Source organism: Narcine bancroftii, chromosome 3, assembly GCF_036971445.1.
Source record: "Narcine bancroftii isolate sNarBan1 chromosome 3, sNarBan1.hap1, whole genome shotgun sequence".
NCBI lineage: Eukaryota > Metazoa > Chordata > Chondrichthyes > Torpediniformes > Narcinidae > Narcine > Narcine bancroftii.
Window position 1 is genome coordinate 238,763,714 of NC_091471.1, and position 23,884 is coordinate 238,787,597.

At 43.5% G+C, this 23,884-nt stretch overlaps 1 protein-coding gene across 1 annotated transcript; it reads left to right on the forward strand.

Annotated features, from left to right (window-relative positions):
- Window positions 1-23,272, forward strand: mri1 (methylthioribose-1-phosphate isomerase 1). Its single transcript, XM_069927208.1, has 6 exons — window positions 1-279; window positions 7,588-7,823; window positions 10,422-10,591; window positions 12,073-12,249; window positions 20,597-20,821; window positions 21,987-23,272. Exons 1-6 carry the CDS (start codon window positions 10-12, stop codon window positions 22,118-22,120), a joined length of 1,212 nt encoding a protein of 403 aa, XP_069783309.1. The 5' UTR covers window positions 1-9; the 3' UTR covers window positions 22,121-23,272.
- The last annotated feature ends 612 nt before the right edge of the window (window positions 23,273-23,884 follow it).

Sequence of the window (23,884 nt, forward strand, 5' to 3'; positions counted from 1 at the left end):
GGCTGGGAGATGTCCATCGTCCGGGACCCCTCCCGCTCCACCACGGGCCCACACGCTCTGCCACTGGACCGCGCTGCACCTTGGGACGTCTCCACGCCCTGGGATCCCACGCTCTCGCTCCGCCTCGGGGCCTCTCGCTCCGCTGCCATGAGCCTCGAGGCCATTCGCTACCAGCGGGGATGTCTCCGCGTCCTCGACCAGTTGCTGCTGCCCCAGCGCAGCCTCTACCGGGACATCGGCGGCGTCCGAACCGGCTGGGCGGCGATCCGGGACATGAGGGTGCGATGGCGGCCGGGGGAGAACGGGGGGTGGGGGGTTGGTGGTGAGGTGGGTAAGAGGTGGGGGGGAGGGTGAAAGGGCATGGAGGGAGGAATATGGAAGGGTGGAGAGGGGAATGGACTGGAGAGGTAGAATGAGGAGGGGTAGGGAGGGCAGAGGGGAATGGAGGGTGGACAAGGGGCCTGGAGAGGAGGGAATGGAGGGGGAAAGGGTGGACAAGGGGGTGGGGAGGTAGAATGGAGGTGTCAGAAATAAAACTTCTCACACATGAGTCTCTTTAAAACTGATGACACGACAAGCTTTATTTACAAGTCTGCAGAGTTGGACTCAACTGGTTTCTCACCAGTTAAGCCCCGATACATACAGTGCATTGATTTTTATACCTTTATTATTTGCCCTTCCCCTTCTTATTAATACTGTTTTAATTGGTTAGTATTACAAAAACATTCTAAGTATAACTGCATTATTAATTATCACGTTCGTTACGTACGCTGTGAACTCTACATTCACTGAATTCTGTTTCTCACACTTCTTATCAATCCTTTGTCTCCTGCATGTCTCTCACTATGACCATGAAAAGATAGGTTTAAAAAAACATATTCAGCAGCTCCTTCTGTCCTTGACTGCTAGTAAACTCTCTGTCCGTTCTGGCTTCCCTGTTTATGATTAATCATCACATTTTAACTTAAGTCTTTTTAACCTAAATTCTCTATATCACAATCCACCCCTTTCTCTCTTTAAAATGTGTTGAATATATGTATAGATATGAATGGGGATTCTAAGCTAGGGAAGAGAAATGTTTTATGCAAAACCAGAGTCCATCAGGGCATGGTGGGCTTGAGTCACCTTTCCAACCGTTAAGAGGGAAAGGAGTGGTATTAGGAATCTGTATATAATGACCCATATTATTTCCTTCTTTTTCCACACAAGGGGTATATGGATGTTGGGTGGTATTTTCTGCCCAACATTTCTCAGGAACTGAGGTATGGGAAATGAAATTACCTTCCTTTCTTCCCCAAATGTGGTCCTGAAACAGGACCACTGTATCTCTACATTTCTTACATTTCACACCTGATAAAGACATAGGCAAACTAAGAAAAATCAAAGAACATAACAATAACATTGTGAATTAAGTCTTTTTGCGAAATCGTAAGGTAAGAGGTTTTTCTCCAGGAATACAAGTCCAATCTGAGTTCGTATCAGGGTCCTGTGGCGCCTCTACAGGTCCCTGAAATCTGGATGCGTGTGTCCACCCCTTCTCTCTTGTTCGTGCTGCAGCTTCTGTAGTTAAGAGAACTTGGTATGGACCTTCCCACTGGGGCTGGAGTTTTTCAGTCTTCCAGGTCTTGATAAGAATCCAGTCTCCTGGTTCCACTTTGTGTAAAGAAAAGTCTAGAGGCGGTGTTTGTGCCAATAGTCCTCTCTTTCGTAAATCTGTAAGAGAGCGTGACAGTGCCTGTAAATAGTTCCTAACAAATATATCCCCTTCCCCCAAGGTGGGACACCCCTCAACTGTACTCCAGAAGGGAAGCCCAAACATCATTTCATAAGGGGACAGCCCTACATCTTTTCGTGGGGCAGTACGAATTCTCAATAAGGCTAGGGGCAGACACTTTATCCAAGGCATTTTAGTTTCCACCATTAACTTTGTCAATTGGATTTTTAGTGTTCCATTCATACGCTCGACCTTCCCTGAGCTTTGTGGATGCCAAGGGGTATGTAATTTCCAAGAGACCTGTAATGCATCACAAATCAATTGCTGGATTTTTGAAGAAAAATGTGGACCCCTGTCTGAGTCTATAGAATCCATTATACCATATCTGGGGATTATCTGCTCTAGGAGGAGGCGAGCTACTGTAGAGGCTGTAGTATTTATTGTTGGGAAGGCTTCTACCCATCGGGTAAAGTGATCTATTATCACCAACAGATATTTCCATCTTTGAACTTGAGGTAACTCTGTGAAGTCGATCTGGATACGTTGAAAAGGGCGTATGGCTAATGGTTGACCTCCCATGGTCCCTGTCCTCATTATCTTTTTATTAATTTTTGTGCATAGGAAACAATTTTGCACCTCTTGTTGGGCCAAGGTGTAGATTCCCTTACACACATATTCTCGAAGCACTGTGTCACATAAGGCTTGGGTGCCCCAGTGGCTCTGTTGATGCAGGTGTTTTAAAATATTGCGAGTTATTTCTTTATTTAGAACAATTCTTCCATCTGGTGTTTTCCATGTTCCATCAGGTAACTGGCTTGCGCCCAGCTGATCCATGTTCTTTTCTTCCTTAGCAGTGAAAATGGGAGCTGTCTTTATGCCTTGTCTTATTGGGATTAAAGTCAGCAAACGGACTTCTTGTTGCATGGCTGCTCTTTTGGCTTCTTCATCAGCCAGTCTGTTTCCAATTGCTGTCGGGTTATCTCCCCTTTGATGGCTTGGTATGTAGACTACTGCTATTTCTTGGGGTAATGTTAAGGCTTCTAAAGTCAGAGTAATCATCTGTTCGTGTGCCAATTCCTTTCCTCTTGATGTAATTAGACCACGCTCCTTCCAGATCTTACCAAAGGTATGCACTACCCCGTATGCGTATTTGGAATCTGTGTAAATCGTTCCAATTTTCTTTGCCAGTATTCTGAGGGCTCTCTGCAAGGCATATAGTTCACAGGATTGTGCTGACCAGCTTCCGGGTAGTCTCGTGGATTCTACTACTTTCCAAGTATTTCCTTCTATTATAGCATACCCATTTCTTCTCATTCCGTCAACACATCTGGCGGAGCCATCAATGTAGAATTCATATCCTTCTCCCAGCGGAGTATCGCAAAGGTCTTCTCGGGTCTTGGTCTGAAGATCTGTCAACTCGACACAGTCATGCTCCACCTCTTTCTCTGTTTCACTGCCGTATAAAAATTGAGCTGGGTTGCAGCTATTAATTTTTGCAAACTGTAAATCTTCTCCAACCATTAAAATGGTTTCATACTTTAATATGCGAGAATCAGTCAGCCATCGATGGGCAGTTTGTGTTAATAAAACACTCACAGAATGGGAGGTGTACACAGTCATCTTTCCTCCAAAAGTAAGTTTACGTGCTTCCTCTACCAACAGAGCAGCAGCCGCTACTCCCTGGATACACGTCGGCCATCCGCGAGACACTGGGTCCATCATTTTGGAAAGGAAAGCTACTGGGTGTCGCTGACCGCCTTTTTCCTGTGTTAAAACTCCCACAGCTGTTCCTTGGTTATGAGTGACAAATAGCTGGAAGGGCTGTTTTAAAGAGGGCAGAGTGAGCACTGGGGCTCGTGTTAGGCGATGTTTCAAGTCCTCGAACCATCCCTCCTCCTCCTGGGTCCATTTCAATGGATAGTCATTTTCATTTGTCAGTTTATCATACATAAACTTCACCAAAACTGAGTAGTCCTCTATCCATAACCTACAGTATCCTAAGAGTCCCAGGAATTGTCTTATTTCCTTCTTATTACGGGGTAAAGGCATTCTAGTGATTCCCGCAATTCGTTCAGGGGTAATCCGTTTCTGTCCTTTACTTATCTGGTGTCCCAGATATATCACAGTTTTCTCAACAAACTGTAACTTGTTTCTGGACACTCGTAGACCCTTTTTCCCCAGATAATTCAAGAGTCTAATGGTCTCTCTCCTCATTTCTTGTTCCTTGGGTCCTGATAATAGTAAATCATCCACATACTGCATTAGTTGGGAATCATCAGATTGTGGATAGTCCATCAGGATTTGTTCTAGCATTTGTCCAAACAGGTTTGGAGATTCAGTGAACCCTTGGGGCAATACAGTCCACCGAAACTGTCTCCGTCTACCTGTCCATGGATTTTCCCATTCAAACGCAAACATATCTCTACTTTCCTCTTCTAACGGACAAGTCCAGAAGGCATCCTTCAAGTCGATAACACTAAACCACTCATGGTCTGGGGGAATCCGACTCATAATAGTATAGGGATTAGGCACCACTGGGTGGCGGGTCTGAACAATAGCATTCAAACTTCTTAGATCCTGAACTAGGCGATAGGATCCATCTGACTTTTTTACTGGGAGTATAGGGGTGTTATAAGGTGACATGCATTCTTCTAATAGTCCGTCTCGTATTAAAGTCTCAATTACCGGCTGTAGCCCTTTTCTCCCTTCCAAAGAAATAGGATACTGACGTTTCCTTACCGGCTGATGACCTGGTATTAATGTGACATGTAAAGGTGGGATGTCCAGACCTCCTCGATTTCCCTCCTTATACCAGACTCTCTCGTCAATCTGCCGTTCATCCTCTTCCTTTAAAGCGCAGAGGTGGACTCGCACTTCTCCGTCCACAGGGAGAGCACCCAAACCTAGGAGAGCCTGTAAGTCCCTTCCTAGGAGGTTAAATCCAGCCGAAGGTAATAACAAGAGGTCTTGTACCCCTTCTCTTTCTTCCAGTTTCACTGTTACTTGGGGAATTATTGATACCATTCTGGGAGCCCCTTCTATCCCAGAAATTGTCAAATTACTTTTTATAGGCTCAGTTCCGATTGGCACAGTTATTACACTACTTCGTTCCGCTCCTGTGTCCACCATAAACACCACCTCTTCTCCCTTGGGACCAATTTTTAGTTTTACCAGGGGTTCCCTCTTATATTTGGTCCCTAACATTTGGAACCCCTGACACCCCTAATCTTCTTCCATAAGTTCGAGGGCACGCAATTCCCTCTTGTATCGGGGGCATTCCCTCTTAAAGTGTCCTTCCTCATTGCAGTAATAGCACTTAACGAACCTCCGGGGTCTTCCCTCTCTTGGATATTTTGGATTGTTTAGAGGAAGGTTTTGTTTTCTTTCCCCTCTGGATTCAGCATTCATCTGTCGGATAGTCTGTACCATAACCTTTGTCGCCTTCTTTTGATCTTCTTCTTCTCTCTGCACATATACTTTTTGTGCCTTTTTTAACAGTTCACTTAGGGGTTTTTCACTCCAGTCCTCCTCCTTTTCTAGTTTCTTTCTAATGTCTTGCCATGATTTGGAAACAAATTCAATTCGAATAAGCTGTTCACCCATTGGTGTACTAGGGTCCACACCAGCATACTGTTGGACATTCTTTCTCACCCTCTCCAAAAAAATCAGTAGGGGATTCATCTTTCCCCTGGTGGTTCCCAAATGCCTTGGTAAAATTGTGACCCTTTGGCACAGCCTCCCGTATCCCTTTAATTGTCCACTCTCTATATTGTCTCATATTTACCAATCCCTCGGGTGTTCGTTTGTCCCACCTGGGTTCATTTAAGGGATATTTTTGTTCATGGGGTCTAGGGTCCCCAGGTTGTTCATATTCCCACATGAGGAGGGCAGCCCGTCGAATCATCTGCCTCTCCTGGGGTGAAAATAATGTTCCCATTATTGCCTGCATCTCTTCCCACGTATGTGTTTGGTCCCAAGAATTGGTCAAGCTGTTCAGCCAGTCCTATAGGATCTTCCAATAACTTTTTCATTTCTTTCTTAAATCCCCGCACCTCTGTACTAGTTAGGGGAACATTCACATATCCCGTTCCCCCTCCCGGTCCTCCCATAGGAACTTCTCTCAGGGGATTTAGGTTTATTGAAAACTTTGATGGTCCTGGACCAGTCTGGGATCTTGTCCAGGGTCGGTTTACCGGTGGAAGTTTAGGGTCCGACTCCCTTAATTCATCCTTTTTATCCCGGCCCCCTTCGGGGCAATCAGATTCATCACCTTTCCCCTCCGGTAATAAGCTTTCCTCGGGCGCAGTAGGCACCGGGGGAATATAAGGAGGGGGAAGGTTGTCCAGAGGTTCCCATTTCTTTTCTCCTGCCACTCTCAATTTAAAACATTCTGTTAAGGATCCTGGCCAGGGAACCCAACAAAATGCATATGCTGACTCTTCTTGATTCACCTTTGGTCTCGAATTTACATATATGTTTAATGCTTGTCTAACCCAATCCTCATCAGATCCAAATTTCGGCCACCAGACCGAGGAACCTTTAATAGGTTGTTTTGACCAAAGGAGACAATATTGGACCATCTTTTTCTTGTTTTTGTCCCGATATCTTTTACTATCCCAATTTTCAAACATTCTCCCCAAAGGGCTGTCAAGGGGTACTCCCAGGAATTGTCCTGAATTTTCAGACGAGCCCTTAGATTTTGATCCTCCCATTTTCCCACCTAGATCTGTTTATCGTTGCTGAGGACCCTCTCGCTCTGGACCCTACTCCCTTCCTCTCAGACGCCTCGTCGGAGGTGCTGTCCCTCCTTCGGTTACCGCTGAGGTTTTCCTGGGGTTGACCCCTCTCTTCTCGGCACTTCGTCGGAGGTGCTGTCCCTCCTTCGGTTACCGCCGAGGTTTCCCTGGGGTCTATCCTAGAGTCCCGCGACAGGGTCCTCACACAACGACAAAAGATCTATACCTAATCTATTACGTTAGGTTTTTATCCAAACAGGTGTATCCCGTTACACCTGTTACCCAATCCCCACACCACAATTGTAAGTCGTCACTTACCGGTGTCTTCCCGGGGATTGAACCGTCACCCTTCTCCTCTCCGTCTTGTCGTGTCACCCTGTCCGGATACCACTCGCTCAAGCCGCCCGAAGCGACGAGCAAGGGACTAGGAGCCGCTGAACTCAGCGGGGTGCACCGCCTCCGATGTCCCTCTTCTCGCCTCCCCTCACGGCCGGAGTGTGGATCCCGGACGAGCCCCCATTTGTCAGAAATAAAACTTCTCACACATGAGTCTCTTTAAAACTGATGACACGACAAGCTTTATTTACAAGTCTGCAGAGTTGGACTCAACTGGTTTCTCACCAGTTAAGCCCCGATACATACAGTGCATTGATTTTTATACCTTTATTATTTGCCCTTCCCCTTCTTATTAATACTGTTTTAATTGGTTAGTATTACAAAAACATTCTAAGTATAACTGCATTATTAATTATCACGTTCGTTACGTACGCTGTGAACTCTACATTCACTGAATTCTGTTTCTCACACTTCTTATCAATCCTTTGTCTCCTGCATGTCTCTCACTATGACCATGAAAAGATAGGTTTAAAAAAACATATTCAGCAGCTCCTTCTGTCCTTGACTGCTAGTAAACTCTCTGTCCGTTCTGGCTTCCCTGTTTATGATTAATCATCACATTTTAACTTAAGTCTTTTTAACCTAAATTCTCTATATCACAGAGGGGGGTGGAGAGCAGGATGGAGAAGGTAGGGGATAATGAAATGGAGGGGGTAGAGACAGGAATAGAGGGGGTGCAAAAGGGAAACGTAAGGGAAGGTCTTTGCTGACCGTGCCCCCTGTGTTGCTCTCCCCTCCCAGGTGCGGGGTGCCCCAGCGATCGCCATCGTCGGGTGCCTGAGTCTGGCTGTGGAACTTCACGGGAGGCAGGACTGTGATAAGGCAGCAGTGGCGAGCTTCGCTCTGGAGTCGTTGGACTACCTGGTAACGGCTCGGCCCACGGCTGTGAACATGGCAAGGGCAGCACAGCAGCTGGCCGACTACATATCATGTGAGGTCAAGAGGCCAGACTCCACTCCCGAGAGCTTCAAGGAAAGGTGAGTTGTGCGGGGCAGGGTCTGGCTCCTCTTCATCCACATGCTGGGTGGTTAAACCTCACCTCTCTAAGGAGAGCTGGATTCAACCTACTTAGGGGAAGGATACAGTTACTCAGACCAGGATGTGTCACACGGGTCAGTGCTGGGCCCACTTCTTTTAGTCATCTATATTAAAAATTTAATTAGCAATACAGTTAACAAAATTAGTACATTTGCAGATGATACCAAAATTAGTGAGGAAGGATATTTGCGTGTACGTCAAGATCCAGATCAATCGAGGAGCAGCAAATGGAATTTAACTCTGACAGGTGCTGCATTAAGTCAAACTGGACTTGCTCAGAGAATGGCAGGGACCTGGAGTGTATTGTATTACAGCAGAGAGACCCAGAGGTACAGGTGCAGGGTTCCATGAAAGTGGCCACATGGGTCAGATCAGATACTATTTATCGTCAGGTAATAAAACAGAAATGAAATATTACATGAAACTGCCTTTAGTCTGCATTAAGGGAGACGTGAGCATTGCTTGGTGTCCCTTAGAAAAAGAGAAGCAAAAGAGAGTCCCTTCAGAGACAGCGAGTGTCCGTGCATTTGCTTCCAGCGCTCCCGCAGCTGCACAGACCCCCGTTCAATCCATCGGCAGGCTGAATCCAAATCTTTGACAGGACGCGGAAGCCTTCATGCCCAGGCCTCGTCGGGAGCCCACCTATCGAATCCCGGTTCCGATACCTTTTTTTAAAATTTTTTTTAAAATTTTTTATTTTTCACACCATAAATCACATTAGCCATGATTATACACTTTTTCTTTTTGTTCCGATACCTGGTTGATGTAAGATGGTGGCACTGCCCGGGCCGTTGTAGTGGCAGCGCTGCCGCTGGTGTGGATCCGCGGGGGTGGCAAGGGAGTGGAAATGCAGTGGCCCTGCGGGGTCCAGATGCCCAGTCGACTGATGTCAACCCTACATGGGCCTTGAACAGCCTATTGAGGGAGCCGACAATGGTTTTAGTTGAAATCCCGCAACCGTGGGTCTGTGCCCAAGATGGTGGCATCTATTAATTGGCTGCAGACTCTGGGGAAATGGAGGGGCTGGAGCAGGGCACCATAGGACGGGAAAATAATGCACCGTCTGAGGGGGAGAAGCGGAGGAGACAACCTGCAGGGACAATAACCACGATGGCAAACCAGTGGCTGTATGCTGCTGTCAGGAGACTCACCTGGGCTCCGGGCTGCTGGAGACTGGCTTGAAACTGGCTGGAGGGGTACCAGGTATTGGAATCAGGATGCAAGGAGTTGCCAAGGGCAGTGAAGGGCTCCTCACTGTGTCGAAGCTTTGGATCTGGAGCTCGGGTCTGCCAATGGTATGGCTGTGAGGACGGTGGAAGAGCTGATGGTGAATCTACAGACACTTTGACCTCAAGTCAGTAGCAGACCACGGCTTGTACATGTTCCTCGTCCACGTCACCAACAGCTCACCGCCTCTTTGTGTGTCCTTCAGCTGCAGAGCCCCCGTGGTCACCATCCTTCGGGTCATCTCCTCTACTTCTCCTTCTCAACTGGGTTGGGGGGGAGGGTGGTCTCCCCGTTTTCTTGTGCCCTGCACTGGTCTGCTGCTCCCCAGAGTCTCAACCCCTCGAGGCTGCTGCCAAACACAGGTGTTGCCAGCTTGGGCCCAGACACCAGGGTCGCTTGATTTTAAATTAAACACCTTCAGCTCCTTTAACAGTCTACTTAAACATAATCCCCTTTGGTTAAAATAAACCAGATCAATTCCTTTCACTCAACCTTACAACTGGAAAACTGTTCTCTGATGGATTGGCCTCTGGATTGGGAGCAGTTAATCCAGGAAAGAGGTATAGGTGTCACAAGTCTTGCACCACCAAGTTCAAGAACAGCTACTTACTGCCCTATGACCTCTTAGCCTGTACCCCTTCCTCCCTCCTCTCCCCGCAATTTTATTCAGGTGACTGCCTATCTTTTTGCTCATACCTTGACGAAGGACCCAGATCTGAAACGCCGGTTACCCTTTACTTCCTATGGATGCTGCATGACCTGCCGAGTTTCTCCAGCACATCCATACATTGCACTGCAATCCTGATGTCTGCAGACTTTCTTGCTTAACTGTTCCACTCGTGGACTGGCAGCCAAGCCTTCAGGAGTCCAAAACAATAGCACAAATCAGGAGTAGGCCATTCAACCCCTCGCACGTACCTGTCAGCCCACAACAAGATGGCTGATCTTGCCAATCTCCAAACACCTGCCTTATCCCAAATTCTGGAATTCCCCCCTTCCTGAAATTCTCCTCCTCCATGAACTGTGTTTGAATCTAAGATTCAGGAACAGCTGCTGCCCCTCCAACATCAGACTCCTCAACAACAAACAAATGAGTCCCTGATTGAGTTTAAGGACTCGTACTTTTGCATTTTATTGAATTTTTTAATTCTCTCTGCATTGCACAGTTTGTTTACATGTACATGTGTAAAGTATTTTTTGCACTACCAATAAGTGGTCATTCTGCCCGCATGAAAACGAATCTCAGGGTTGTATGTGATGTCATGTAAATCTGAAATCTGATTTACCTTCCTGTCTTTCCCAACGGGAAGTCTGATTTGCAGAATCGAGGCCATTTTGGAGAAGGATGTTTGTAACAACCGCAGTATTGGATCTTATGGAGCCGAGCACATCCTGTCCAGGGTGAAAACGCAGAAGGTGACGATTCTCACCCATTGTAACACAGGATCCCTGGCAACTGCAGGATATGGTACAGCACTGGGTAAGTGCCCGCTCCCTCCCCACAGTGAATGGGGCGAGGGCTTTCTCTGATGTCTTTGATTCCGTGCCCCCCGCCCTGACCCTGCATGTCTCCTTCAGTCAAACCCAACCTCCTGCGCTGTTGCCCTCCTCCCAGTGGTCCGCCATTTTAGTTAAAAACACAATGCTGGAGAAACTCATCAGGTCAAACCGAGGCTACCCGCAAATTGGAGGAACCAACACCTACCATTTATACTTGCGTAGTTGAGTTTTTTTGGACCAATTTTTCAGGTCAAATTTGGGGTGGGGGGGGGGGGTCTCAATTTTAACACGGATCACACTTTGTACCTCAGTAAGTACCTGCATTGTTCAAGGTGTTGGGAACTCCGGTGGCCAGGAATGGGTGGTAAGTCCATGTTTGGGGCATCGGGAGCTTGAATAGTTGGGCAGCTGGGGCGTCGGGAGCTCGGCTGTATGGGTGATCAGAGCCAAAAATTTGGAAGTCAAAGATTTCGGCCCAGTTACACTCAATTAACCTGCAACCCTAGTATGTTTTGAAGGGTGGGAGGAAACCGGAGCCACCGGGGATAACATATGCAGGCACAGGGAGAACGTACAGACTCCTTACAGACAGTGTGGGATTCGAGCCCCTGTCCTGGTCGCTGGCGCTGTAACATCGTTGGGCTAACCACTATGCTAACCGTGCCGCCTATGGGTTATACAGAAAATCCTTCGTTTGAGGGAGACTATTACACGAGTATTTATGGTAATATTCCATCTGGACACTCTCCAAACGGACAACATTAACATCAACCTTAAACCCACCCTCGAGTCTCTCTCTTTTACTCTCCCCCATCCCCTTTTCTTCCCTCTCCATTCAGAAATATACCCCTGACACCAAATACTTTCAGCTTTTATTTAAATCTACTGCCCTCCCACCTATATCCACCTATGACCTCAGCCTGTACTCCTCCCCCTACCCCTTCATCTCTCCTCTCCCCGCATTTTTATTCAGGTGCCTGCCTATCTTTTTGCTTGTACCTTGACGAAGGGCCCAGGTCTGAAACGCTGGTTACCCTTTACTTCCTATAGATGCTGCATGACCTGCCGAGTTTCTCCATCACTTCCATGCATTGCACTGCAATCCCAATGTCTGCAGACTTTCTTGCTGAACTGCTTCACTCGTGGATTGGCAGCCAGGCTTTCAGAGGTCCAAAACATTAGCACAAAATCAGGAGTAAGCCATTCAGCTCCTCGCACGTTCCTGTCGGCCCACAACAAGATGGCTGGCCTTGCCAATCTCCAGACAACTGCCTTATCCCAAGTTCTGGAATCCCTCCATTCTGAACTTCTCCACCTCCTTGAGCTCTGTTTGAATGTAACCGAGTCTCTAGCCGCAAAACTACACTCTGAGGTTTTGGGCTAAATGCCCCCAAGGAATGTCTCAGATGTTCTTGGTTAAGGTGCTGTGTAAATGCAGCTTGTTATCCTCTCTCCTGCAAGGTGTGATCCGGTCTCTCTGGGCTCTTGGTCGACTTGAACACGTTTATTGCACAGAGACCCGTCCGTACAACCAAGGGGCGAGACTGACTGCGTATGAGCTGACCCATGAGAAGATTCCTGCCACGCTCATTGCCGACAGCATGGTGGCTATGCTGATGAAGGAGAAACACATCTCAGGTAGGTTTTCAATGTGGCCACATCGTCCTGGATCACAGGTCCCACCCCGGTCTTGTGAATGTGACAACTAGCCAGGACAAACATCTTGTCACCCTCCCTGGCCTGTCATCACCCTTCCTGCCCCTTGTGTGGCACGGTTTATAACTCCACTATTCCCTGCACAATGGTTTTCAGTCTGATGATATTCCAGAAGGTTACAGCACAGATAGAGGCCATTTGGCCCTTCTAGCCCTTGCTAGACACAGTGAAATTTGGGTTCAAACCATCTCCAGCTCTTGGTGCAGATCCCAGTTCCTCAAGGACTGGCCCAAGCTTCTAGTTCTTGCAGTTTTCCCAGCAATGTTCCACACTTGACTAGTTATTAAGTGAAATAACAATTTTCTCAATTCCTCAAAAAAACCTCCACTTGTTAAATTGACACTCTGTAGGTAATATTAAAATGACTTTATTGTCTAGTCCATTGTGCAATATACACAGCCATACAGGTACAGTAGAATTCCCATTATCTGGCACCTACAGGAATCGCGGAGACTGGAAATACCAGTTGACTAAGACTCACTCTTCCAATGCATTAAGAATACGCCGTTTAAAAGACAAAAGGCAGTGCAAAATGTAAAATAATTTGAAAGAAAAAATCAGTACAGACATTGTAGTATTTAATTATGTAAAGTCCACTTTAATCAGGTAATTCCTATAACTAACAAGATTTAAATATTAGCCCTGGTTGCTGGCGCTGTAACAGCGTTGCGCTAACCGTGTCGCCATCATAATTAACCCCCTTTCCCCCAATTTACAGATCAAGCCTTACTAATATACTTTCTGGATTTTAATTTTTTTAAATTTTTCGCACTGAACCATATCAATCAAAATGCATACAAACATTTCCCTCTTAAATATACAGTGGCATTTTCTCCCCTTTTTTCCCCCCTACCTTCCCTCCACCTTCCCACCCCCCTCCAAACCCATTAAATGTTCAACATATACAATAAAACCATTAAACAATCTCATCACACAATGAAATTAAACAAGAAAATTGTGTCATCTACTTTTACATACTGGATCAAGTCATTTTGTCTTATCATTTTACGGGGTGGAGGTCCGAGGCAAGCCCTCTCTGTTGTGTTCCATGTATGGTTCCCAAATTTGTTCAAATAATGTGACTTTATTTTTTAAATTATGTTATTTTTTCCAATGGAATACATTTATTCATTTCCATGCACCATTGCTATACTCTCAGGGTCTCTTCTGATTTCCAAGTTGACATTATACATTTTTTTGCGACAGCTAAGGCCATCATAATAAATCTTTTTTGCACTTCATCCAGTTTGAGGCCTAATTCTTTACTTCTTATATTACTTAGAAGAAAGATCTCTGGATTTTTTGGTATGTTGCTTTTTGTGATTTTATGTAATACCTGATTTAGATCTTCCCAAAACTTTTTCACTTTCTCACATGCCCAAATTGCATGTACTGTTGTTCCCGTTTCTTTCTTACAGTGAAAACATCTATCTGATAATGTTGGATCCCATTTATTTAACTTTTGGAGTGTAATATATAACCTGTGTAACCAATTATACTGTATTATGCATAACCTTGTGTTTATTATATTCTTCATAGTTCCAAAGCATAACTTTTCCCATATTTCATTTTTTATCTTTGTTTAAATCTTTTTCCCACTTTTGTTTGGGTTTATACCTTATTTCATCATTTTCCTTCTCTTGCAGCTTAATGTACATGTTTGTTATAAATCTTTTTATTATCATTGTTTCTGTAATCACATATTCAAAGCTTCCTTCTGGTAATCTCAGTCTGCTTCCCAATTTATCCTTTAAGTAGGTTTTCATTTGGTGCTATGCAAACATTGTACCATGAGTTATTCCATATTTGTACTCATTTGTTCAAATGTTAATAAATTATTTCCCAAAAAACAATTTTCTATTCTTTTAATTCCTTTTCTCTCCCATTCTCTAAAGGAAAGGTTATCTATTGTAAAAGGGATTAGCTGATTTTGCATCAATAATAATTTTGGTAGTTGGTAATTTGTTTTTTTCCTTTCTAAGTGAATCTTCTTCCATATATTGAGTAAGTGATGCAGTACTGGTGAGCTTTTATATTGCACCAGCTTTTCATCCCACTTATAAAGTATATGTTCCGGTACCGTCTCCCCTATTTTATCTAGCTTTATCTTAGTCCAATCTGGTTTTTCCCTTGTCTGATAAAAATCTGATAAATACCTTAATTGTGCTGCTCTATAATAAATTTCAAAGTTTGGTAACTGCAATCCACCTTGGTTGTATCTCTCTGTTAATTTATCGAACGCTATCCTCGGTTTCCCCCCTTTCCGTAAAAATTTCCTTATTTTTCTCTTTAGTTCATTGAAGAATTTCTCTGTTAAAGGAACTGGCAACAATTGAAATAAGTATTCATTTTAATGCAATTTACCCTCCCTATCAATGTTAGTGGTAATTCTTTCCAATGTTCTAAGTCTTCCTGTAATTTCCTCATTAATGCCTGATAATTTAATTTGTACAGGTGGCTTAAATTATTATCTAATCTAATACCTAGGTATCAGATAGCTTGTGTTTGCCATTTAATTGGTGATTCTTTTTTAAATTCTGTATCGCTTCACTTTTATTTGCATTGATCCCCAATATTTCTCCATATTCCTTCAATTTCTTATGTAGTTCTTTTATTGATATTTCTGATTCTGTTAAGTAAACTATGATGTCATCTGCAAATAAACTGATTTTATACTTCTCCTTTATTTTTATCCCTTTTATTTTCTGTTCTTATCAGTTCTGCCAATGGTTTTATTGCTAAAGCGAACAGTAGGGAGATAGTGGACATCCCTGCCTAGTTGACTAGTTAATTTAAAATGGTTCGATACATATCCATTTACTGTCACCTTCGCCAATGGTCCATTATATAATGCTTTAATCCAATTAATATATTTTTCTGATAGATTGAACTTCTGTAATACTTTGAATAAATAATTCCATTCTACCCTGTCAAAGGCTTTTTCTGCATCTAAAGCAACAGCCACTCTTGGCATCTTATTTCCTTGAACTGCATGAATTAAATTAATAAATTTGCAGACGCTATCCACTGTTGGTCTTTTTTTTAATAAATCCAGTTTGATCTTGTTTTACTATTTTTGGTACACACTCAGCCAATCTGTTTGCTAATAATTTTGCTATTATCTTATAATCTGAATTAAGTAGAGATATTGGTCTATATGTTAGTGGATCCTTCCCCATCTTTGGTATTACTGTAATTATTGCTGTCTTGCATGAAGTTTTGTGGTTCTTCTATCTGGTTCATTACTTCCAGAAGAGGAGGAATTAATAACTCTTTAAATGTTTTATAGAATTCTATTGGGAATCCATCCTCTCCAGGCATTTTATTGTTTGGCAGCTTTTTTAATATATCCTGTATTTCCTCTTTGCAATTTCAGCAGTTCAATTTTAGCTAAAAACTCTTCTATTTTGTCTTCTTTCCCCTTGTTCTGAGTTTGGTATAATTGTTCATAAAATTCCTTAAAGTTCTCATTAATCTCCATTGGATTATATACAATTTGTTTGTCCTTTTTCCTTGATGCCAATACAATTCTTTTGCTTGTTCTGTTTTAAGTTGCCAGGCTAACATTTTGTGTGTTTTTTCACCTAGCTCATAATACTTTTGCTTTATTTTCATTATGTTCTTCTCCACCTTATGCATTTGTAATGTTTCATATTTTATTTTTTTTGTCCGCCAATTCTCTTCTTTTTGTTGTATCGCTTTTTGTTGCTAGTTTTTTTCTGTACTTACTATCGCCCTTTCCAACTGTTCTATTTCCCGATTGTAGTCCTTTTTCATCTTAGTTACATAACTTATTATCTGCCCTCTAATGAAGGCTTTCATTGCATCCCATGATATAAATTTGTCTTTCACTGATTCCATATTTATTTCAAAGTAGATTTTAATTTGGCGTTCAATAAATTATCTAAATTACTGTTTTTTAAGTAGCTTGGAGTTTAATCTCCATCTATATGTTCTTGGTGGGATGTCCTCCAGTTCTATTGCTAATAACAGGGGTGAGTGATCAGATAGCAATCTAGCTTTATATTCAGTTTTCCTAACTCTGGGCCAACAACAAAAACATATCAATCCTTGAATATGTTTTATGCCTACTCGAATAATATGAGTATTCCTTCTCCCTTGAGTGCTGCCTCCTCCATATTTCCTGCATTGATTTAACCATAAATTTGGCCACTTTATTCTTTTTGCTAGTCTTTTGTCCAGTTTTATCCAACATTGGGTCCAAATTAAGGTTAAAATCCCCTCCTATCAATATATTCCCCTGTGTATACAATCTTCAAAAAAATATCTTGCACAAACTTTTGATCCTCTTCATTAGGTGCATATATATTGATCAAATTCCAGAATTCTGAATATATCTGACACTTTATCATTACATACCTCCCTGCTGGATCTATTATTTCCTCCTCTATTTTGATGGGTACATTTTTATTTATTAATATATCTACACCTCTGGCTTTTGAATTATATGATGCTGCCGCTACGTGCCCTACCCAGTCTCTCCTTAATTTATTATGTTCCACTTCAGTTAGATGTGTTTCCTGCTCAAATACTATGTCTATTTTTTCTTTTTTCAGGAAATTTAACAGCCTTTTTCATTTGATTTGGTTATGTATTCCATTAATATTTATAGTCATATAGTTCAACATGGCCATCTCATATTCTGTTTACACCTCATTTCCACTTCCTCACCACCACCTTCTCCCTTTTCCCCATTTTCATCTCTCAGTTTTCCCTTTTTGAACTCAATGTATGACAACACTTTTAAAACATAAAATACTTCAACAACCCCCACATCTAAAATTCCTTTAAACCCAAATGTCCCCCTCTCCCCTCTCTGAGTTTCCCCTTGTCCCTTGCTGGGCAACCACAACTCCCCTCTCCATTTCGATTGCGAACTCGCTCGCAAGATTCAACTGATTTCACAGTGACTGTTATTCTCTCCCACCCAATCCCCTCCAGAAAAGACTTTTATCTTCACATATAACAAAGCTCACCCGCTTTCCCCCCCCTTACTTCCTTTCTTCCCTTTTCTTTCTCTTCTTTAGTTCTTACTTATACATTATTTTTACATCTTTATATGTAGTTTGTCATCGTTCTTCGTTCTTGTTACATCTCTTCATCTCCTTCTTCTGTCCTGCAGGTGTTCTGCAAATTCCCGTGCTTTCTCCGGATCCAAGAACAGTCTGTTTTTTTCCCCCGGGATAAATATTTTAAGCACAGCTGGATATCTTAACCTAAATTTATAGCCTTTTTTTCATAGGATCGATTTTGCTGTGTTAAACTCCTTCCTCTTCTTTAAGATTTCAAAACTTGTCTGGGTAAAAAAAATATTTTTTGACTCTTGAATTCCAATGGTTTTTTTGTCTTCTCTAATTTTATTCCTTGCTCTCTCCAGTATATTTTCTCTTGTCGTGTATCTCAGAAATTTTACTAAAACGGATCTTGGTTTTTGTTGTGACTGTGGTTTCAGGGCTAGTGTTCTGTGTGCCCTTTCTATTTCCATTCCTTCCTGTATTTCTGGCATTCCCAGGACCTTTGGGATCCATTCTTTTATAAATTCTTTCATATTTGTGCCTTCTTCATCTTCCTTTAGGCCCACTATCTTTATGTTGTTTCGCCTACTATAGTTTTCCATTATATCCATCTTCTGAGCTAGCAACTCTTGTGTTTCTTTAACTTTTTGTCACTTTCTTTCAATTTTCTTCTCAAGTCATTCACTTCCATTTCTACAGCCGTTTCTCATTCTTCCACATTTTCTAATCTTTTCCCTATTTCTGTCATGACCAGTTCTATTCTACTCACTTTTTCTTCTGTACTTTTCATTTTTCTTTTCATTTCACTAAATTCTAATGTCAACCATTCTTTTAATGCTCTCATTTGTTCTTGAAATTATTTTTTATCTATATACTGTCCATCTGTTTTACCTTCTATTTCTCTGTGCAGAGCTTGGTCTTCTTCCTCTTCTTCTGTGTCTGCACCTGTGTTTGTGTCTTCTTCTTCTCTTCCTTGTATCTGTGTCTCTTCTGACTTTCCTGTTGAGTTGCTTCCCTCACTTTGCTGGGCATCTTCTTGCATGGCTTCTTGCTGTTGGTCCTCTTCTTCTGGGCTAGGCCAGAAGTAATTACCATTACTTAATGGTAATAAATATTCTTACCAGACAGGGATAGGGAGACACTTTTGGAGGGTTGCCCCAGCAGTGAGTGGCATTGGCCATCTCTTCATCCTTGATGAGAATCCATCGCAAGCTAGCAAGGGGATATTCGAGGGAAGTGTATTAATGTGCTGCAAATATCATACACATTTTTTTTGACACAAATTTTAACCTTATTTGCTGAGTCAGAGAACAGTCTCTTCAGCCCTACTTGACATGCTGACCCAGTCGGCATTCTGGGCCAGTCCCATTTGCCTGTATTTGGTCCCTAATGTCTTTTTAAAGGGTGCTAGCTTTGTTAGCTTCCTATGGCAGCTTGTTCCACATACAGACCATCCTCTGAGTGAAAATGTTTCCCCCTTCAGGACTCTCTCCTCCACACTCCCCTCTTGGTGGAGAATCGAAGCCCGAGACCGAGGAAAGGTTGTGTCCTGGTTATCTTAGTGTTGGTGAGGTGTAACATTTGGGAGGGGTGAAAACACCATGTTGCTTTTTTAATGTCATTGGGCAGAATGGGTTCCTTGTACCTCTCCCTTCTCCATATCTGTGATTGTCCATAACACTGGGCAACAAACTTTTTTCAAAAGGTTTGCTTCCTGAAAAAAATTGGGATTATGATAGACAACTTCAAGCTGAACACAAAGGTAAATTTAGATTTGCTGTGTCACGTAGTAAGTTGGAGAAACATTAACTTTTATTGAATTTAGCGCATTTAAACACATACCAAGTTGTGACACAGCCAACAAGATTGGGACGTTCCAGCTGGCCATTGTGGCCAGGTACCATGGCTTCCCATTCTACGTGGCAGCCCCCAGCTCCTCGTGCGACCTGACTCTGGAGAGCAGTGAGCAGGTTGTGGAGGAGGAGAGGCCCGCAAGCAAACTCACGGACATCAACGGAGGCCGCATTGGCGGCGCCCAGTGAGTGTCTGTATTGCTGCCTCCCCCCAGCGGGGGCAGGACCTCCTGCCCCACCAAAGATTGGGTACCTCTGAGCCAAACTCAGGTTGACTGTATCTGTTGCATAGCAAATGTGAGGAGCCCAGGGTTTGTGTTAGTCACCAATTTTACAACTGAAGTAGAGCTCATAGGCTTTCTTAACAATTGCAGTTACGCTGCTTCTTTGAGCCTTAGCATACACTTGCCACAAATGTAACTGAATGCATCGCAGCTGTTACAATATTAACGAGACATTTCTGCTGTACTGCATCTTCCTGATGATGAGTACACTCGTGCTCTTGCCCAAAGAACATGTGCATCAACGTTCATTCCATCTATATCAAAGTAATGCACAGCATCTGTATGTGAGCTACTTTTATATCCTGTCTGCATCTATCCTGACTAAGCATGCCCAGACCTAAGACAACATTTGCATAGCACCTTCACTGAGTGCATACCCAGGCATGTTTGGACTGACCCAAACAGCTTTATGGGCAATACACCATTTATACTTGTGTAATTGTCATTACCATGTAATTGTCAACCCCCGTCCCTTTCTTTGGCCCAAAAATTGTGTGTGTTCAGTATGACCTGTAAAAGTTGACCACCACCCCCCCCACCCCATTTTTGGCCCTGACCACTTGCCCATCCAAGCTCCCAACACCCCGGCTTCCTGCCCATCCGAGTTTCCGACACCCAGACCGCGGACTCTAGCCCTGCAAACTCTCACCCCGACCACCCGCCCATCTGAGCTCCCGATGCGTTGAACAATGCAAATACTTAACATGGTCAAAAGTTTGACCTGTGTAAAAAGTCGAAACCCCCCCTCCCCCTCCCAATTTGACCTGAAAAATGGATCCAAAAAAATTAGACAATTACATGAGAATAATTGGTACTAGCAGATTTAAAATATCTTTGGAAATCACAAAAATAGGTTATATCTCAAAACTAGTACATGATAGGAACATTTTAAGGTGAATTTTATGATCAGCAGCCCAAGTTCCATAAAATACACCCAAAAGTGATTAGGAAGCAAAACCTTTGTTGACCGGTGTTATGGGTCATCAGTTTCGTCGAGACTGATCTTCATTGTGTGGTGCTGGTGAGACTTGGACTCCGGTCGGGGAAGGAGGGACTTGGACTAACTTTTCTGTGTATTCCCCCCCCACCCCAATAGCTGTCATGGTAGGGGCAGACCGGATCGCGGCCAATGGCGACACAGCCAACAAGATTGGAACGTACCAGCTGGCCATTGTGGCCGAGTACCATGGCATCCCATTCTACGTGGCAGCCCCCAGCTCCTCGTGTGACCTGGCTCTGGAGAGCGGCGAGCAGATTGTGGTGGAGGAGAGGCCCGCGAGCGAACTCACGGACATCAATGGAGTCCGTGTGGCGGCCCCTGGTGAGTGTCTGTATTGCCGCCTCCCCCCAGCGCGGGAAGGACCACCCACCAGAGGTTGGCATCCACCCACTTCAGACTTTGGGGAGTGGAACTCCCAGTGCAGAGCTGCACTGCCACCCATCACTCCACTGCGTGCATGACTGGGAAATCCTATCACATAGCAAGAATAGTGCAGCCACTGGAATCCTAAAATTGAAAGAAAGCTCAGGAGGTACTCAGCAGGACGGGCAGCATCTGTGGAGGAAAAGTGGCCTGAAACATTGACTATTCCTTTCTCCATAGATGCTGCCTGATATAATGTATGATGAGGTGAGAATTTTTAATATATGAATACACCAACAACATTAGTACAAATTAAATTATAAAAATACATTTATTTAGATATACAACACTGTAACAGGCTGCTCACTTTACACCCCATTAACCTACAACCCATGGTATGTTTTGAACATTGGGAGGAAACCAGAGCCCTCAGGGAAAATCCATGCAGATATGGGAGAATGTACAAACTCCACACAGCCAGCGCAAATCCAGATCGCTGGCATTTCAACAGCTTTGCACTGCTAAGCTAACCGTGTTGCCAATGTTCCATGAAAGAGAAAAAGAATATAAAATAGTTTATATAGAATATAAATATAATAGATAAATAAAGGGAAGAAGCTGCTGCACAACATGTAACTGGCTACATTCCAGAAAGAGATTTTTAGTTACAAGAGGTGCAGGAACATAAGGAATCTGGTTTGAGGCCAGAGACAGTGCTATAGTTGAATTGAATGCTAGCCTTGGCTTTAAAGCCTGAATAGCCTACTGTTACTCCAAGATTGCTCTGGGAGAGGTGTTCTAAAAGCGTAGCACCCCATGAAAGAGGCACAAAAGTTTGCAGGTGCTCTAATTAACCTTGAGAGGAAACGTTGGTTATCTTTCTTTACCTCCTATGGATGTTGTGTAATCTGCTGAGTTCCTCCAGTATTTCTTGAGGGAAAAGATTAAGCCTCATCTCTGTTGTACACAGGTGATTGCTTATTTTTAAACAATGACCCAGATTGTCCCACATGAGGGATTGTTTTCTCCATGCCATCCCATCGAGATGGCTTGGGAATTGGGAGGGTCTCACGGGAGGAAGATACAGCTGATGTAAAACGTTCGATTTACTCTTTCTTTGCAGGGATAAGGGTGTGGAATCCTGCATTCGATATCACCCCTCACAACCTGATCACAGCAGGCATCATCACGGAGTTTGGAGTTCACCATCCTCAAGAGCTTCAGAAGGTGCTCACTGAGAGGACAGAGACCAGCTGAAACATGAACAGCAGGTCCTCACAATGTTGTTGATACATTCTCAGAAGGACTTAATTTAACTGAAGCAAAACCAATTTTACCTCGGGGTCAATGATTAAAAACAAGAGTTAAATTTTATTTCTGGTCACAAAAAAAAATCCCTAAACTTCTAAATAACGACCCAAACCATGTCTTCCATCCAGATATTCAAAAGTCTTTTGAAATTTTCCATTATCCTGCTACTACTCCAAGTTAATTTAGAAGCTGCTGCTAAAGGTGAACACTGGCTTTAATCCTTTTGCCATTACTACAAATTGTTCGTACAGTTATTCTTTGCAGTCCGGAAGCTCTTCCAAAATTCACAGCTTGCTGTCCATCATCAAAACTCCTCAGCACTTCTCATTTTGTGTCTAATGCAACACTTTTTCTGTTTTTTGTGGCCACAGCGAGCAGGGGTGCATAGGGCACATTTAGCACTCATTGCAACAGGGATAATTCAAGGAATAAACGTTTGAAAAGCAAAAGTTGTAAGAGGCAGCACCTAGCAGCATTTGGTACAAACCCAAACTATAGCAAAGTGTGGCACTGTATTTTTTTTTCCCTCATCAACCTTATAACAAAACAACGTTGAACAACGTTACTTACTGTACTGTTTCCCGACTGTGGTCCAGGGTTTCCTTTCGGTACGAGATCCAAATTTGCTCTTTAATCTTCCGACAACTGAGTATCACAGTAGTTTCCTCTTTGCGCTGGTTTTGGAATGGGAAGTCCTTCAGCGAATCCCTCAACCCAGGTTTCTTCCTCGTTGCTGTATTTTTTAATCAGCTCCCCAAATCTGATCTCGACTCTTCCCACTGACTGAGCATCCTTTCATTTCGAGGTGACGCCCATGTGGAGACACACCTCTGCGAATGGCTAACCTGTGCCAACCATTGGAAGGGAGCATCACTCTCAGGATCGTGCTTGCCTCAACAAAGTGGCCCCTTGCTTGTCTAAACTTCCAGTCAAATTCATTATTATCTGATGGCACAAGTGCAACATGAAACACTGTTCTCCAGTCGTCGGTGCAAAACATGTAGACATACATCCAGATATTACACACGTACAGACAAACAATACATTCAGGACAAGTATTTCAAATATACAAATAAATAAATATTGTTTCATGAACCATATGAGAGTTTCGGGTGTTTAGTGTGAGCAGTTCCTTTAGTCGTTCAGCATTCTCACTGCTCATGGGAAGAAGCTGTTCCTCAGCGTGGTGGTGCTGGCTCTGATCCTCCTGTCACTTTCCTGATGGGAGCAGCTGGAAGATGCTGTGTGGTCTGGACCCAATTGCTGGTGCTGTAAAGCCGTTGCACTAACCACTATACCAACCATGCTACCCCAAACAGGGCACTTTACATAGCAAAGGTAAAGATAAATAACAAACTCTTCAGGCTTGAGTCCTTCATCAAGGTATGAGCAAAATGTCTGCAGGCCGTTGCATCTACCTATATCTTGTCGGTACCTTGATGAAAATTGACAAAAATTGGGGTGAAATGTATCAAAGTATTTATCATTATAAAGTGCACTGTTTGGCCTGCTGAGTTTCCTTCGGGCACCTGCCTACATTTTGTTCCCGCATTGATGAAAGGCTCAAGTCCGAAACGTCGGTTGATCTTTGAATAGCAGTTAGCACGACACCTTTATAGCGCCAGCAATCAGGACTGGGGGTTCAAATCCGGTGTTGTCTGTAAGGAGCTTGTATGTTCTCCCCGTGTCTGTGTGGATTCTCACCGAGGG

Coding starts and splice junctions, on each gene's coding strand:
- mri1 (XM_069927208.1), top strand. CDS start 10: ATGTCCATCGTCCGGGACCCCTCCCGCTCCACCACGGGCCCACACGCT. Junction 7,824..10,421: donor CCCGAGAGCTTCAAGGAAAG/GTGAGTTGTGCG, acceptor CCCAACGGGAAG/TCTGATTTGCAGAATCGAGG. Junction 20,822..21,986: donor AGTCCGTGTGGCGGCCCCTG/GTGAGTGTCTGT, acceptor CTTTCTTTGCAG/GGATAAGGGTGTGGAATCCT.